Genomic DNA, 18,042 nt, shown 5'->3' with positions numbered 1-18,042 from the left:
GATCAATTAAAATAATTAGTGATAAACACTTTTGCCGAAAGGTCACATTCATAAGCCACAAAGCATTTAAAGCCCCTTTCTCTGACCACCATTGCCTTAGTCATAAATTTTTATGTCAGAGACAAACGAATGGAATTTCGATAAAGAGGACTAAGATCTCCTGAGGTTATACATTTAGATTTTCCATTAAAATTTTGACCTATTTGTTTTAGCAGGGTCTATCTTCAGTGGGTGGGGGTGGGGGTGGGGGTGGATCTTTGACCTCCACCGTCCCAATACGCAGGGCTGAAACGAAGCAGCCTCGCAAATATGTTCTGCACTATATATACCTGTTTGGGACTTAGAGTTTAAAGATTCGGATAAATAAATAAATAAATAAATAAATAAAATAAATTAATTAAATAAATAAATAAAATAAACGAATAAATAAATTAAATAAATGAATGAATGAATAAAGAAAGAAAGAAAGAAAGAAAGAAAGAAAGAAAGAAAGAAAGAAAGAAAGAAAGAAAGAAAGATCTGGCTTCCGAGGAGATTTGCCAGGGACATGACCTTGCTACCTTCCCTTCCACAGGCCAATGCCTCTGGATACATTCTAGGATGGTGCAGAGGGGAGGCCCTTCGAAAAGGAAGCGGCTCAACCGAGACCTGGGGGAGTCGCGGCGTGCCCGTCCTGGCGGGGGTCCCGGGCCCCGGAGGAGCCCTGGCACGGCCGCCAGGGTCAGCAGCGTCCCGCAAGGCCCGGACCCGCAGGGGACCCGCAGGGCGCCCGCTCCCGCCCCGCCGGGGCCCCTCGGCGTCCGCGCAGCGCAGAGGTCGCGGCCGCGGGACAGCGCAGCTGGGGTCACGTGCGCGCGCCGCCCGCCGCCCGCCGCCCCCGGCCCCAGGGCACAGGCCGTCGGATCACGCGCGCCCCGGCGGCCCGGGGCCGGGCGCAGCCAATGGGCGGGCGGCGCCCGCATGACCCGCGCCGGCGGGAGGGCGTGGGGAGGCAGGCCGGGCGCGCACGCTGCCGGGCTGAATCGCCGCCCCCGCTGCCGCCCGGACGAGAAGCGAGGCGCCGGGGCCCGCGCTGCCAGCCCGCCGTCCGCTCCCGGGGCGAAGCATGGCGGCCGCCAAGGTAAGCGTCGGCCCGTTGCCCCGGGGGGCGCGGGGGGCGCGGGGGGGGGGCTCGGCCGTTCACGTGCAGAGCTGGTGCAACGCGGAAAACGAACGGGGCCGCGGGGCCGTCTGGTGGCAGTGGGAGGGTGGCGGTGACCGCCCCTCCCGGGCTGCGCGGGTGGCCCGCGCGGGGACGAAGGCCCGACCTGGCGGTAGGAACTTTGCCGGCTGCCCCCTCCCCCCGGCCCGCGAGCGGAGCCGGGGCCTGGCTGGCGCCCTGCGGCCGGAGCCAGGGTCGGCGTGGGGATGCCCGGCGGGCGCGGGCGGGGAGGGCCCCGCGTCCTCAGGCCCCCTCAGGCCCCCTCAGGCCCCCTCAGGCCCCCTCGGCCGCCCCAGCGCGCACCTGCTTCCCACCCCGGCAGTCGCTGACCCGGCTTCCCTCCTTCCCCGGCGGCGCAGCCCGGGCTGCGGCCACATCCTCTTAGGTCTCGGAGGCTCCGCCCTCGCGCGGGTGGGCAAGTCCCCTTGACTTCCGCTCGCGAGGCTCTGGGGCTCGGTCGGGCCGCGCGCGCGAGGGAGCCCCGGAGCCCCCGCCCCCACGGGTCCTCCTGCAGCCGCGCTCCCCATCTGACAACACTTACGTGCGGGCCTCGAGCGTTCGGAGGCTTCTTTTCAGAGATGACAAAACAGATTGTCCCGGGAGCCCGTAACTCTTGTGAAGTCGTACTTAAAAGGATTTCTGCGTAATGTGAATCGTTCACGAACCCAGAGGAGAGGCAGCTCCGACAGCTTGACCTTTCCTCCTTCACCATTTTTTGAAACCTGGACACTATTTTCAGTCTCTTTGGACCCCATTTCAGCTCTGCTGACCGAAGGCCATATTTCGTCCCGATCACTTGAATCATTGGAATTTATTGCTTTTAATTTTAAGTTCAGGAAGGCAGCCCCTTTAATCAAGCCTATACGGCTTCTTAGTTCATTTTAAGTGCAGTGAGCTTAAATATACCCAGCATTTCCAACATTTGTCCTTAATCAAAACTCTGTGATAACCCTCAAGAGGAAAAAAGAAAAAAAAAAAAAGACAAAACACGGCCAACACATCATATTCCTATTTATTCAAGCAAACTAATCACATTTGCAATGGAAATTGTAAGCAGACAAATATATTTGAATATTGTTCTGTGACTTTACGGGCTCCCCGCATTTGCAGGCTTCTTCATGTTCCTAGACTATATGGCCTAAATGACTTTTTTTCTTTTGTCATTACTCTTGAGTTCCATCCTCAGGAGTGCCATCTTGGGTGTGTGCATGAGTGTGTTTATGTGTATGTGTAAATGTATGGGTATATATAACTATTTCACACAGATTCTTTGAGGATCACTGGTATTCATTTTTGGAAACCACATTAACTCTTTCAAACCGAGTAGCCCTCAACCTTTCCTTTTCGTTGAATTTGTATGCTGTCGGAGCCCAAGGCTTCCAATGAATCCGTTCCCTCGAGTGACTTCTTCCACCAGAATAGGGGAAAGTAGATACTCCTACGTATTTTGTTTGTTGTTGTTTATTTATTTATTCTGCAGATGGATTGAATGATTTTACTTAATTTGGAGATAAAATAATTGAGGAATGTACCTCTAATTGAAGTATGAGAAAAGGGTCGTTGACTAGCATGAAGTAAAATAAGTGATGTGGAAGCTGATTTAACTTTTTGGTTGTATCTTTATGAAAGTGTCACATCATGTCAGTAAGTGCAGTTGAATTTTAGCCAAGTATGAGAGGGAAAAGGAAACATTTCATTTTTGGTCTTTGGGAACTTGTGTTTTTGTTTGTTCATTCATTTAGCCTTACCTCTTTTCAGGATTTTTGATGGCTGTCATATATACATATATTTACAATGCAACAGGACATCAAAATCAAGTCAGAGTAGATGAGAAAAGCAGGATAAAGGGGAAGTAAGATGCTGCCAGGACTAAAGTTAGTGGAAAATGAGGATGCACTTGCTAGAGGTGACTGAATTTTCTAGCAGCTAAAGTAAAGAGGAAATGATCAGTGAGGTCAGTTACTTGGGAGGGAGGTCTCCTTGTACTGAGGGTGGTTTCTCCCCATGTCCTTTTAAATGCTGTGAGTGAACTGCATTCAGCACTAGCACATGATCACAAATATATGTCCATGGGTTCCATAAGGCCATTTCTTACAGTGTCACTTCATTGTAGCTCAAGGGCACTGCAATAAATGTCGTCTTAAAAGTTCCCCAAATGAGCTGTGCTAGTCAATCTGAGTCTAAGAATGTGTCTTATCTGCCTTTGAGCGCCATCCCTGTGGGGTGATTGTGCTGGGCAGGCCAAGTTAAAGGCTGTGCTCCTTGCCTTTTCCTGGAGTGCAGTTATTCCTTGTGGCTGTGTTGAACACAGAGCTATAGGCTGCACAGTCTCATTTAGAAGTAGGATTGACACCCTCTCTTAAAACTCGAAGAGAAAAAACAACAACAACAACAACAACAACAAAACCCCAAAATCTTGAAGATCTTGTCTAGGAGAGAACCTACATTATCAATGGAATGTTTTAGAGCTTGGGCCAACAATCTGAAACTCAACAGTTATGGGTGAATTCTAGCACTCACTGTGGTGGATTATTTGAATATTAAGCAGGTTTGATATTTTCTGGATGAATTTAGCCACACCTAGGAGTTTCTTGATCGATTTATTCTGAGTTTCCTTGGTTTGTTTTTTTTCCAGATGTGACTAATTGTTCATGTCCCTCTTCCTTTGAGTAGTTAAAATAGGAAGGCCAAGAATCTAGTCTTTTGCCTGCTTTTATTTTGATTTCTGCATGAAGGCTTCTGCATAAAAACAATGCAGAAGGTATTTGTTTTTTCACGAAGTAACATTGATCTAACTTTCAGGATTTTGAGACAAACTCAAAAAGCTTCCATTTTCTTGTTCTGCCTACTTTTGTAAGAATAATCCTTATGGGTTCCCTTGCTATTGTGGTAAATGGTAAGTGATCTGCCTGTGCTATTTATGTTGTTCTCAGGATTTCTTTTAAAAAAACTTACAAGCACTGCCCTGCATGTATTAAAATGTAGAGGAGTCTTTTGGGGCAGCCTAGGTGGCTCAGCAGTTTAGTGCCTAGTGCCGCCTTCAGCCCAGGGCATGATCCTGGAGACCTGGGATGGGGATCTAGTCCCACGTCAGGCTCCCTGCATGGAGCCTGCTTCTCCCTCTGCCTGTGTTTCTGCCCTCTCTCTCTCTCTCTCTCTCTCTCTCTCTGTCTCTCATGAAAAAATTTTTAAAAAAATGTAGATGAGTCTTTAAAAATACATTTCATGCAACTCCACAAAAAATGCATTATTAAAAAGTAGTGATAGAGGGGAAACCTCTCCTTTCCCCTTACCCTTCCCCCCAAATTTCGTTGTAGCAAACTTTCCCTCTTGGTCATTGGTTGAATTTGTACATTAATAATGATGAAATGAAACTGTTAAAAGTTAGAGAATGCTCACTTGAGTTCAGGCATGAGAGATGTTCAGATGTAAAACTAGACATGGACCAATAATTTGGGTAAACTAGAACTAAAAGAATGAAGAGAAAGAAATTTGGAGACAAAAGCGTTAATAGCAATGAAAATTTGGCCTGTAGGACTAGTACACGTAGTATCAATATTCCATTCTTGGATGAATTGTTGCTATGTTCGTATTGTGTTGTTTCTCATGTTCCAAACCGATGTTCCAAACCGGGCTAAAGTGAGGATATGAAAATGACTTGGTTTCTCTTTGGCCCTTCAAGAAAACCACAGCCATACTATAGGAGGATCCTCTCATCGAGATGTCCTAAGTAGGGTTAGTGCCATAATAAGGGCTATGGGAGCATCAGGGAAGGAGACCATTTTTATGGGGTAGGAGATGTAGCAGGAATGGATGGGGGGGGCGGGGAGAGGAAAGATCCATTGCAGTGATAAGATACAGCAAGTGAAAGCAGGGACATGGCATTATGTGCCCCATGTAGGAGTTAGCTGGTGATGAAATCAGAAGAGCAGGAGCACTTTCTGAGTGCTTACTAGGTAAGAGATCCAGCCTAATTGCTTTTCATTAGTAATTTACCTAATGCCTCTAGCAGTCCCTATGAATTACATGTTATCATCCCTGGGTTACAGATAAGGACTCAGACACCAAGAAATGATGTGAGTGGCCGAAATGTGGATTATTAGAAAGGGAAGGAGATGGAGTTCAGATCCAACCAGTCTAGCTTCAGAGTCTGCTCTTACCCGGTACACCATACAGTCTGCTTGGTAGAGGGTAAAGTGTATGGGAGACAGGGGAGACGGTTTGGGAGGGAAAATTAGGTGCTTCAGTATAAACCAGATTTTTATTTAAGAACCTCTTACATACTGCCTACTGTGTGCTAGGCACCTTCCCAAGTGCTTTACAAATAACTCATTTTCATACTATCAAGAAGTAGGTGCTCTCTGTTATTGTCCTTATTTTATAGGCGAGAAAACTGAGGTCCAGAAAGCTTAAGAAATTTCCTTAAAACTCTATAATGATTTAGTGATACAGCCTGGATTTTAACCCTGCCAGCCTGTTTTCAGAATCTGTGTCCTTAACCTTTCCTCTCCCCTCCCAGGCCTTAAAAAGAGTTCCATTTGCAAAGGTACGGGTGAGAATTCACATACCATCGGTTATGCACATGTACATTTCCAGGCCAGTAGTTTGTAGCATACTTGGACATTCAGTTTATGTTTTGTGGCAGTGTTTATTTGCTAAGTGGCTTTCAAACCAGATTGCTCAGGTCAAGAATTGTGATATACCTTTTTTTTAAAAAAAGTAGCTTTATTGAGATATAATTCATTTAAAGTGTACAATTCAGTATTTTTCCTGTATTCACAGAGTTGAGCAACTGTCAGTGCTTTCATACACCTTTGCAAAAATCTTAGTCCAGTGTTTACCACTTAGGACTTGGACGGTGTATTTAACCTCCATGTTTTTCTCATTTATCATCTATAACAATGTCCTCTTCAGCGGTTTGTTAATGAGGATAAAATGTGACTTGAGTTTATTAAGAATAGTCTTCAAAAGGGAAGTTTCTCTTTTATGGTGAAAACTGCTAAGTATTTGGTGTTATTGCACTGTAATAAAGCAGACCAGTTTTTGTGCTAGATATGAAGGAAATAAAATTTGAGTTATTTTTATGCTATTATGATAAGTTTCTGGAGTTACACTGAGGTTTGGATTTACAGTTGTGTGTTTTTTTTTTTTAAGATTTCATTTTTATTTATTCATGAGAGACAGAGGCAGAGACATAGGGAGAAGCAGGAGAAGCAGGTTCCCTGCAGGGAGCCCCGTGTGGAACTCGGTCCCAGGATCCCGGGATCATGACCTGAATAGACGCTTAACCACTGAGCCATCCAGGCGCCCCTGGATTTACAGTTTCTTAAATTGTTGGAGCTGGTGAGGAATGAGGTTTAAATTTAGGGATCCCTGGGTGGCGCAGCGGTTTGGCGCCTGCCTTTGGCCCAGGGCGCGATCCTGGAGACCCGGGATCGAATCCCACGTCGGGCTCCCAGTGCATGGAGCCTGCTTCTCCCTCTGCCTATGTCTCTGCCTCTCTCTCTCTCTCTCTCTCTCTCTCTCTCTCTCTCTCTATCATAAAAAAAAAAAAAAAAAAAAAATTTAAATAACACAGTGGTTCTCCTTCCTCCCCATCAGTCTTGTTCCCTCTTACCAGGTAAAGAAACGTCCCAGAAAAATTTGTAATTGGTCCACATTCCGAGAAACCCTTTTGCTTTTTGTACTGGTGTTAGGTCAGGGTTTCTTAGCACTTTGTAGTCTTCTGGACAGGTATAAAAATGCTTATGCCTGGGTCTCACCCAGAGCTTCCAAGGTGTGGCCTGAGCCTCTGGGTATGTAAAAGCTCCCAGGTGAATCAGGTGTGCTTCTGAGGTTGACAAACACAGACGCTGCTTTGGACTGTTCTCATGCTCTTTGCTTCTGGTGATCTTCCATCAGCTCCTGCTTGGGGTCAGGAAAGAGTGCAGTGAGGTCAGTGAGGCTCATGGGTGGGAGGTCAGTTCAGGAGAGAGCTTCGTCGGGATCCCTACAAGTTTCCTCCTCTCATGACACTTTCTTTTCAGTTCTTCTGCCCTATATCACTTTGGTGCTTAGGCATCACGTTTATACAATTTTGTATTTGTCTTAGAATTTAGGTTTGATCACCAAATTGATTGAAAGCTCCTTTTGTCTCCAGTGAAGTGTCAGGGGTTTTCTTTGTCAGGAGGTTCTTGAAGAGGGAAATGTTACTGAGTAACCTTGGTCCTGCAGCCTTTTCCCTGGCGGACCTGGTTAGGGCCCATGTGCTTGCTGTCAGTGTTCCTCAGATAGGACACTCGCCTTCACAGGTGTTGGTCAGCCAATAGAGAACTGGTAGGTGCTGGTGGTGGTGGTGGGGGGGAGCGGTGGGAGGGGTTGAAAGCCAAGGTGTAACATCTAAAAAAAATCAGGGAGCACGTCTTTTGGGATCTGGAGTTCTTTATAAAATTGTGGAGGGTCTCTGACTCCTTCTGCTTCTTTGAACTTTTGTCCTATGTCCAGCCTCTGCTTTTGTTAAGTACTTAAGTGGAATCATTCTGCCCTGAGTTTTCCACTCTCTGTGAGTATTAGGCCTACTGAGCATGATTTCTTCCTACCCTGCTTGCTCAGCATTTGCTGCTTCATAAGCACCCATCCTTCCTGCCATGATGCCCTTGGGTGCCTTTGGGTGAGTTTTGGAACAGAAGAATGTGTGAATCTGCAGATATGTGTTGGTTTTGCTAGGGAGGAGGGGGGATGTGCCTTCACTGCAGTGATAGAATTCCTTTAGCAGTGTATTTAACAGCAACTGAGCAAGCCCTATTTTCGTGGCCTGTTTAACCAGACCCTCTTGTTGGGTTAGATTGGCCCAATTAATGGTGGCTCTGGCCTGTTACCTCAGAATTATTCCCAGTGGTTGATTTGTAGCATGGTGGTCTGGTTTGTTGATTGGAAACGTTTACAAGATAGAGTACTCATACTCAACCATTTCCTTTGGAAATTTGCTGCGCAGTTGCAGGAGTGAAAATAAGCCCGGATGGTTCCTTTTGACTCTAGGTGCTGACAACATAGCAGAGTTGGCAGTGTTGAAATTCTTAGTAATTTAACCTAAATAAACCACTCTATTTAATGACTGTTATTAGGCTGGTAGCTTTGTCTTGATTTCCACATGTAGTCACAGTTTCCACATGTTATCCATGAAAATTGTTGACTTGATATAAGCGTCAGATATTTCAAGATACACTTACTGTTCTATGGTAAAATGTCTTTTGCATAAGACTCGTGCAGTACAATTTGTAAGAAAATTGTATAAGTAAATATAGGGGAGAAAAAGTTTTCCTGGACTCTCCTAGGGTCCCTGGCTAGATCTGAAAATTAAATTGACAAAACAAATTGACAGGAAAAAAAATACACATTTTACTGAATTTTTGTATGTCCATGGGAGCCTTCACAAGAGAATGAAGAACCAGAGAAGTGACCAGGATAGGAAACTTTTTATTCCTCTTAGACCAAGAGTAGGTTTGTGAAGAATTGAGAACAAGTGGTTTGGGCCAGGAGTAGTAAATGGTGAAGAAGTTACTAGAACATAAGGGTTAGTTTAATGAGGTTTGTTTGTACAACTTTCTGGATCCCCAGTTCCCCATCTCTGGTGATAAGAATGTCTTTCCTCCTCCTGGTACAGGGGCAGTACCCTTCACACGGGAGTTATATGACCCTCGAGGAAAGAGGGTTGTGCAGAGGTCAGAGTGACCTTCCTGCTTCTGCTGTTATCTCAGACTCCTTTGGTCTTAGGTATTCTGTATGCCAAGGTGCTACATTTTGGTGCAGTGTGTCCCGAGCCCCATCATAAGCCTGATTTGAGCAGGCTTGTAGCCCCAGCTGCCTATTTAGCAGTTTTTTCCAAGTTAGACATGTGGTTTTCATCTGAGTGTGGTCACAGTTGTAGGTTGAGCTGCAGAGAAGCTGCAGAGATTTCTTAAGTGGGAAGAGGCTGCAAAGAATGTTTTGCCTATTTATTTTTAAATCAGTAGCTCTGGTTTAGTGAGGAGCTAGGCAGGCAGGAGTAGGTTGTATGCCCACTGCTTCCACTGATGGTGACAACTTGGACAAGTCTAACTTCTCTAGGTGCTTAGCATCACACTATGGAAAACAGGGACCACCTGTGACATGTATGCTGAGCAAATGCAATATAACATGTGAAAACACTTTGGGAATTAGGAAGTGCTATAGGACTGTCGAGAAGTCTTTGCGGGCTGTGGGACATTTCTACCTAACTGAAAACCGGGGGACTTACTTGAACAAAACTGTGCTTTTCCTAACCTTGTGATCCATTCAGTATTTACTCTAATGGGTAGCCGGCGTGGCTGCTTAGCCACATGCTCTGAGTGGTCTTCCCGGAACTTTGATATTGGAAGCTTTGGTCCAGCAGCATTGATTTACTTGAGAGCTTGTTAGAATTGCAGTGTTTTTGGACTCAACCCAGGCCAAAGATGGTGTTGCATCAGAAGCTGCATTTTTTAACTAGATCCCCAGGGGACTGTATGCACATTAAAGTTTAAAGAATATTGGTCTGGAACTTTCATCACTGTGTAATTAAATGTAGCTGCCTTCCTAAACCCAAGGGTGCAGCACCTTTTGAATTGGTTGTAGGTTGGTCCAACTTTTTGCAGATTAAATACGTAGTGATAATATCCAGTATAAATTTTAGGGTGTTAGAATTAATTTTGATTCCATTTTGGGGTCAGGGTATTATTTCTGGAACACATCTCTTAATTATTATTTGAGGGAATGTATGATTATTATACAAGGGTTGCACTTTTCTCTATTTCTTAACTACCCACCCATAGTTAGAGTGAGTTCCTGAAAAAGAATTTGTGCCTCTTCTCTTTTTTGACATTCTCTCCTAAATGGCCTCAGTGGCCTCACTCTGAAACCGTTGGCCTGTCCTCCTTATTTCTGGCCTCATGGGGACCCCATGTCCTACCCCTTCTTGCCCATCACACCTTCTATCAGATTTCATGATATGATGTCCCCTCTTAAGGGGGCCTTTTAACTCTCACTTTACTCCTGTATTCTCCTTTGTCGGCTTCTTTTTGTCTTTCTGCTTCTCCCTGAAATGTGGGTGTCCCAGGTAGGGTGGTGATGCTTCCCTCTGAAGGGTGATGGCTTCATGTCTTTCTCAGTCCGGGTAGCTATCTCAAACAGCAGCCTTGCATTTGCAGCTGTTTGTTGGAAATCTCACATTTTCTGCCTCAAAGATATTTCCAACTCTGCTTACCTGGAATTGAATTCATCTTGTTGGTCATTCTTCATTTGCAACCGGCAACTTAACTTTCCTACTGGTTAAAGTTTCTAGGTAACTCAGCTAAGTACCTGTTGTGGGCAGCCAGGAGAGGCCATCAGAAATTTGGAAGTGGACAGAGAGATGGGTCCAGTCAACCCTTCTGCCCTCAAGCAGTTGTGTCCTGTCTCTTCCATTTATGTCCAGGACTTCATTACTTTTTAAATACAGTGTTGCTGTTGCTTCCATGCTGGTCTTGCCTGTGCTCTGTTCCCTTCACTTCCCTCTCCATTCTGCTCAGATCTGTCAAAGGCATCTTCTAAGTTGGCTCTTATTGCCATGCTAATAGCAGTACTGTGTTCACGTGGACAGCACTTAACGGTTTTTAAAAAGATGCATTCAGGTGTGTTGTTGATACCAACCATCTGCTGGATCATATTGTACTGGGTTTACCCCAATGAGTAAGATATTGGGCGTGTTTTCAAGAATTCACAATCTACAGGGATTAAAATAACCAGATAATATGAAGACCCACACTTCGTTATTTTATCTTTATAATCCTCGACAGCATAGCAGGGAAGGTAGTGTAGCCTCGTGTGACAGGGAAACAAGTCTCAGGTTATGCAAATAACAGTGGGAGCATGTTACATTTATTTAACAAAGTCAGGCACTGTTCTAGGCACTCAGTACAGGAAGTAATTTCATCTTCTCAACAATTCTATGACATATATGTGTTGTTCTTATTACCATTATACAGATGGGCAAACTCATCTGAACCGAGTGTTTAAGTGTCTTGGGGAACAGAGAGGTGAGATGATTTGCCCAAGGGCATACAGCTTAGAAGTGGCGAGCTAGGGTTTGAAGACAGGCAGCCTAGGTCCGGAGTCCAGGCACATAACCGCCATGTGACATTGTCTTCTTAATTTTTCCATGTTACGCAGTGTAGTTTTTCATGTTCCCTACAACATAAAACTTAATCTCTAGCCAGCTACCACCTCCTTGGTCTTGGCTATTGTCTCACTTTTCCAGTATGACCTCACACTCAATTCCCTTCTGATATCCTTCACAGTGATTTGTGAAGGGGACTCCTGTTCACATCCCTTGCCATAAAGCTATGGCAACAGTGTAGCTCCCAGGGAAAATAATTAATTTGGGCAATGGGCTTCAGCAGATGCTAAAACTCTTCAGTAAAAGACTGTTGGAATTCCCATTATCTCACAGTATCTCCTTGTAAATTGCTGATGACAGAGGGGGAAAAGGTACCTGTACAATGAAGGGCTCTGCCTCAGTCTGTGATCTACTTTAACATCATCAGGAAGTGGGACAAGCTGGCATTGCCATACCACTGATGTGATGCAGTGGGAAGTATACAACATGCATGACTTTTGGAGTATTCTTGCTAAAAATGTTGAATCTGAGTCTAATCATGGAGAAACAATCAAATCCAGAAAGTAGGATTTTCTTTAAGACCTCTGGTCTGATGTCCATGTTGTCCGTGAGAAGGCTAGATTAAAGAAGACCTCCAAAGAGACGTGACAACCAAATGCAGTGCTTGAACCTGAATCCAAAATAAACAAATAAAACCGTAAAATAAATAAATCTATTAAAGAATGCCCAACTGGTATAACTTGAATGAGTGTATATTAAATGATTCTGTATTAATTTGCTAGGGCTTGCATAATAAAATACCAGACATGGAGTGGCTTAAACAACAGGAATTTATTTTCTCACAAATCTAGAGGCTAGAAGTTCAAGATCAAGGTGTCGGCAGGGTTGGTGATGTAAGATTTAGAATTAGCTCTTTAGTTCTTAGATGGCCTTTTTCTCCATGTGTCTTAACATGATGTTTTATACATCTTTCTTCTAATTTGATTTCTTTTGAGCATTCACACACTTCTTTTATTGCAGGTTGATATTGTCTCTGAGTTTGAGATTCCACTTCTTTCTGTTGTCTCCCATCCCAGTACCAGAAGGAAAAGCTCTGCTCCAGTTCTCTTTTTTGCTGGTTCTTGGAGGTTTCTTAGCTTTAGTATGGTGTCCACCAGCAGTTTGAGAAGAGCCTGGTCTTGACCTTTGTCTAGTTTTCTGTTGGATTATTTGTTTTTTTCACATTGATTTGTTCTAAGGGCAAATTAAGAACCTTGGCCCTTTGCCCTGTTTGATGCACTTTTTTTTTTTTGTAGTTTGATGTTTAACGGACTCATACTTTTAATTTTACAAAATTTTTTAAATTAAAAAAATTTTTATGTTACATATTTATCCTTTCATTTGTGGATTCCTTTATGGATTTTGGGCTGTCATGTTTAAACATGGCTTCCCACTTAATATTATATAAGAAACCACTTGTGTTTTTCTAGTACTCTTTATAAGTCTTTCTTTTTGAAATTATTTACAGATTATCTGCAGTTATTTTGATACAAGATGAAATGTAGGGACCAGTTTAATTTTTGTTATTGTTCTACCCCAAGAGGTCACGAACCTTCACTAGTGCCACATCACCAGCGAGTGTGACCTGCCAGCTCAGCCCAGACCCTCTGCTGACTTAGAGTTGTAAGAGAAAATAGGATTAGTTCAGAAAGCCCAGAGAGTCTCCCTTTGGGGCTCAGCTGTCCTCTGATGACTCCATCAGCTCAGCTGCTGTGACTATAAATATGGAAAGGGTACCAGTAACTGTGAAGCAAGGCACTGCTAGAGTCTGCCCCAACTTACCCTACTTTCAATCCTTTCTCTCCCTCTTTCCCTCTCTCTTTCTCTAATAAATGAGAACACATGAGGTCATACTGCTGGTTAGTGATAGGGTGAGAATTTAAATGTCCAATTGCAAAGCCTATAAAATAGGGGCAAATAGCATTCCGTGAGGGGAATTTTGGTTGGACAATCTGGGATTGGAAATATCTTTTTTTTTTTTTTAAAGATTTTATTTATTTATTCATGAGAGAGATGAGAGAGAGGCAGAGACACAGGCAGAGGGAGAAGCAGGCTCCATGCAGGGAGCCTGACGTGGGACTCGATCCTGGGACTCCGGGATCTCGCCCTGAACCAAAGGCAGATGCTCAACTGCTGAGCCACCCAGGCACCCCGGAAACAAATCTTCTCAGAGGAATTGGCATTTGATTTAGGTCTTGAAAGAACTGCAGCATTTTTTAAACTTCTCATTATGGAAATTTTCTATAATGTACAAAAAAATAGAAGAATATAATGAATTCCTGTGTTCTGATCTAGTCAGTTTCAGGAATTATCAGTTTACGGCCAATATTCTTTAGTTTATACCTCACTGCCTCTCCTCCTTTCAGGCCCCTGATTTTTTCAAAGCAAATTCCCAACATCATGTCATTGTATATGTAAAAATCAGTGTGTATCTCTAAAACAGATTGTTTAAGATGCACAACCAAAATATTATACCTAAAAAAATTCAGTGATTCTTCAATATGATCTACTATCCTGTACACATTTTACAGATTTCCCCATTTCTTATAATTTTTATTTTATTTTTAAAGATTTAATTTATTCATTTATGAGAGACTCAGAGAGAGATAGAGAGGCAGACACACAGGCAGAGGGAGAAGCAGGCTCCATGCAGGGAGCCTGACATGGGACTTGATCCCAGTTCTCCAGGATCACAGCCTGAGCTAAAGGCAGACGCTTAACCACTCAGCCACCCAGACGTCCCCATTTCTTATAATTTTTAAAATAGTTTTTTAAATTGTCATCTAAGGCCCAGGCAGTGCAGTTGGTTTGTGTGTCTTAATTTTCTTTTAATCTCTGGGTTGTCTTGCTCTTTCAATCTTGTATTCTTTCTTTTTTTCTTCAGGAAGCCAGTATAACATATGGTTGAAATCTTAGACTGTTCAAATTAAGGCTCTGGGCAAGTTACTCTACCTATACCTCAGTTTCCTGATTTATAAAAAGGGGCATGGTTGTATTTGTTTCCTGGGTCAGTGTACTCATCATGTTTGCAAAGCTCAGAGCCAGGCCTGTGTCATAGGAAGCTTTATAGAAGTGTAAACTGTGGGTTTGGAATCAGAGAAGTTGCTCAGAGTAACCACAGAAGTCTATGGACTATGGGAGACAGCAGAAGGCGGCTTATATGAGTGAAATTGTGGCAGTCTTTAGGATGAGGGTCTTGGCTGTGCAGAGGGCTCCTGTTCTTTTTCTTTTGGCTCCCTCCTGGGTCCTTGACGATTCTTCAGTGATGTTGATGCACAGCGGAATTTTGAACAGGTAAGGTATTATTTAGGGGAAGCAACTTTTCTATTGTCCTTTGATTTGCTGCTTTCTCTTCCTCTGCATTTATTAAGTTAACTGTTCTCTCTCAGAAGCTGTTTTAACTTTCTGTGGCATTATCTGGGCTCTAGCAACTTGTGATCTCCTAAGTAGAACCTTTCAGCACTTTATAAATATGTCATATACTTTTTAAATTCCTTTGTTCCCTATCAGGAACATACATCCCAGTCTTCAGAACAGCACAATCAGTTTTTATTCATTTAAGGAGCAGTAGTAATTTGACACTTGCTAATATGTAACAAATTATATTGGGAGCTGTAATTACAATTGCAGCTGGTTCCTAATTATACTGTAACCTTGATGCTTTAAAAAAAATTAAGACTGAGTTCAACCTGTAATACCAGAGAATAATATTCTGCATTAGGCAGATCTGCCTTCTACTGAACCATGGGCACTTATGTATCATAATGCCAAGTTAAAAATACTTTATTTTAAATTATTTTCAACTACTGTTGTCCAGTGGTACCCTTCATAAGGATAGCTTAGAGTCCCCGCCCTTGCTTGCCCAATTCTTGGCACATCCTCCAAGTATTATAGTTAGTGTCAAAACAACCTGGACTCTTGGGTCATTTTTGGCTCTGTGATTTACTACCACTCACTTAAGACTAAGAGTGTTATATCATCAGTTTTCTTCTCTGAAAAATGATATTAATGACTCTTCACCTTAAATGGTTTTAGTGATGTTTAAATGAGGTCAGATGTAAAGCCTTTTAGCACCATGCCTAGCATAGAGTTAAGGACCCAATAAGTTTATCTGGTCAGTGTTAATTACTGTAATCAGTAATGAACAATCTAGCTCCAAAGACTTTACCTCTGCAACCCTTGACTCCAGCAGAATTACAATCTTAGTCTGCCACTGCTCTAATTTTCTGTAGCTTGTATCTCCACCTACACAATACCAACCATTCATTGATCAGTTTGTCATTCTCATGAGGCAGGGTCTCTGGTTTATTTGGCATTGTGTCCTCAGTGCCTGGCGCTGGGCCTAGTACATCATGGTATGTACCCAGAGGTGACTGACTGCATTGCATGAATGGCAGCACTGTCTAAGGTGATGGTTCTCATCTCAAAGTGGGGTGTTTTTGCCTTGGGGCATATTTGATAATGTCTGGATACACTTTTGGTTGTCACATCTGAGGGGGGAATGGTTTGCAACTGGCATCTAGTGAGTAGTGGCCAGGAGGTGGCTAAACATCTTACAGCACACCAGACAGCCTCTTATAACAAAGAGTGAGCTGACCCAAGATGTCAGTAGGGCCAAAATTGAGAAACCCTAGTCTAAGATAACTTGACTGCTTGGGTAGTGGCCCTGTGGCATGGGGTTTGGGGTAGATCAGCCTGTTTGTCTTGCAGTTTTCTTGACTGTAAAGGAAGAGAATCCAACCTGCTTCTGGAGTTCTTTGAAAATAGAGGGAGATTATATGGGTGTGTGCCTAGTGACTTTACCTAATTAGGTTAATCCTGTTTGTCCTCGTGATCTTTTTTTTTTAAGTAGACTTAATATTTTTAAATAGTTTTAGATTCACCACAAAATTGAAAGGAAGGTTCAGATATTTCTTATATGCCACCTGTCCCTGTGCATGCACAGTCTCCCCATTATTTTCCTTCAGAATGGTACATACATTACAATTGATAAGCCTACAGTGACATGTCATTATCACCAAAGTCCCTGGTTTGCATTAAGGTTCACTCCTGGTAGGCTACGTGGTAAGGGTTTGGACAAATTGTATAATGATATGGATCCACCATTATAGTATCATACACTGTATTTTCACTACTCTGCTAGCAACCACTGATTTTATTACTATTACCATACTGTTGCCTTTTTTAAAGAATGTCATATTAGTTGGAATCACACAGTATGTAGCCTTTTCAGATTAGCTTCTTTCACTCAGTAATATGTATTTAAGTTTCCTTCATGTCTTTCCATCACTTCATAGCTCATTTTTTTACTGCTGAATAATATTCCAGTATCTAGATGTTCACAGTTTATTTAACCATTCACTGAAATACACCTTGGTTGCTTCCAGTTTTCAATAATTAGGAATAAAACTGCTGTAAACATTCATGAGTAAGTTTTTGTGTGGACTTAAGTTTTCAATTCCTGGGTTATATGGTAAGAATATTGTCATTTTGTAAGAAACTGCCATTCTGTCTTCCAGAATGACTGTACCATTTTGTATTCCCATCAGTACTCCATGAAGGTTTCTATTCCTCCACATCCTCACCAGCATTTGGTGTTGTCAGTGTTCTGGAGTTAGCCATTCTAATACAGGCGTATGTTAGTATCTTTTTGTTGTTTTAATTTGTATTTCCCTGATGGAAGATGATGTGGAGCATCTTTTCTTATGTCTACTTTCTATCTATAAATCTTCCTTGAAGGTTTTGTTAAGGTTGTTTGGCCCTTTTTTGCATTGGGTTGTTTTTTTTTTTTTTCCCTTACTGTTGAGTTTTAAGAGTTATTTGTAGATTTTGGGTAGCAGTTCTTAATTGATCTTTTGGAAATATTTTATCCTAGTCTTTTGCTTATCTTTTCATTTTCTTTTTTTTTTTTTTAAAGAATTTTTTTTTAATTTATTTATTTATGATAGTCACAGAGAGAGAGAGAGGCAGAGACAGAGGCAGAGGGAGAAGCAGGCTCCATGCACCGGGAGCCCGACGTGGGATTCGATCCCGGATCTCCAGGATCGTGCCCTGGGCCAAAGGCAAGCGCGAAACCGCTGCGCCACCCAGGGATCCCATCTTTTCATTTTCTTGATTGTCTTTTGCAGAGCATAAATTTCTATTTTAATTAAGTCTAGCTTCTCAGTTCTTTCTTTCATGGGTCATGCCTTGGTGTTATATCTAAAAAGTCCATTCCAAACCCAAGGCCATCTAAGTTTGCTCCTTTATGATCTTCTAGGAGTTTTATATTTAGGGCTCTGATCCATTTTGAGTTAATTTTTGTGAAAGGTATAGGGTCTCTGTCTAGAGGGTTTTTTTGTTTGTTTGTTTCAGCACCATTTGTTGAAGAGGTTGTCTTTGCTCCTTAGTCAAAGATCAGTTGACTATATATTTATGTAGGTCTATTCCTAGGCTTTCTGTTCTGTTCCACTGGAGATTGTTAATATCTTGTTGGGAGAATTGCGCCCTTTGTCATCCTATAATGTCCCTCTTTATCCCTGGTAACTTAATGTGCTTTAAATAGGCTCTGACTGAAATTAATATGGTAGCTACTCTGTCTTTTGATTAGTGTGTGCATGGCATTATCTTTCTCTGTTCATTTACTTTTTTTTTTTTTTAAAGATTATTTAGTTTCGAGAGAGCTTGTGCAAGT

At 42.8% G+C, this 18,042-nt stretch overlaps 1 protein-coding gene across 2 annotated transcripts in view; it reads left to right on the top strand.

The window, feature by feature from the left end:
* Window positions 1-997: 997 nt before the first annotated feature.
* Window positions 998-18,042, top strand: part of SLC25A13 (solute carrier family 25 member 13) — a 185,258-nt gene continuing 168,213 nt past the window's right edge. For both annotated transcript variants that reach the window (XM_055307442.1, XM_055307441.1), the window contains exon 1: window positions 998-1,120. In XM_055307442.1, the coding sequence (XP_055163417.1) occupies window positions 1,106-1,120 (15 nt within the window). In that variant the 5' untranslated portion in view covers window positions 998-1,105. The remainder of the gene's footprint in view (window positions 1,121-18,042) is intronic.

The sequence above is a fragment of the Nyctereutes procyonoides genome, unplaced genomic scaffold (assembly GCF_905146905.1).
Source record: "Nyctereutes procyonoides isolate TBG_1078 unplaced genomic scaffold, NYPRO_anot_genome, whole genome shotgun sequence".
In the NCBI taxonomy this organism is placed as follows: domain Eukaryota; kingdom Metazoa; phylum Chordata; class Mammalia; order Carnivora; family Canidae; genus Nyctereutes; species Nyctereutes procyonoides.
The sequence above is the reverse complement of the archived record's forward strand: the minus strand, read 5'-3'. Positions and strand labels throughout refer to the sequence as shown.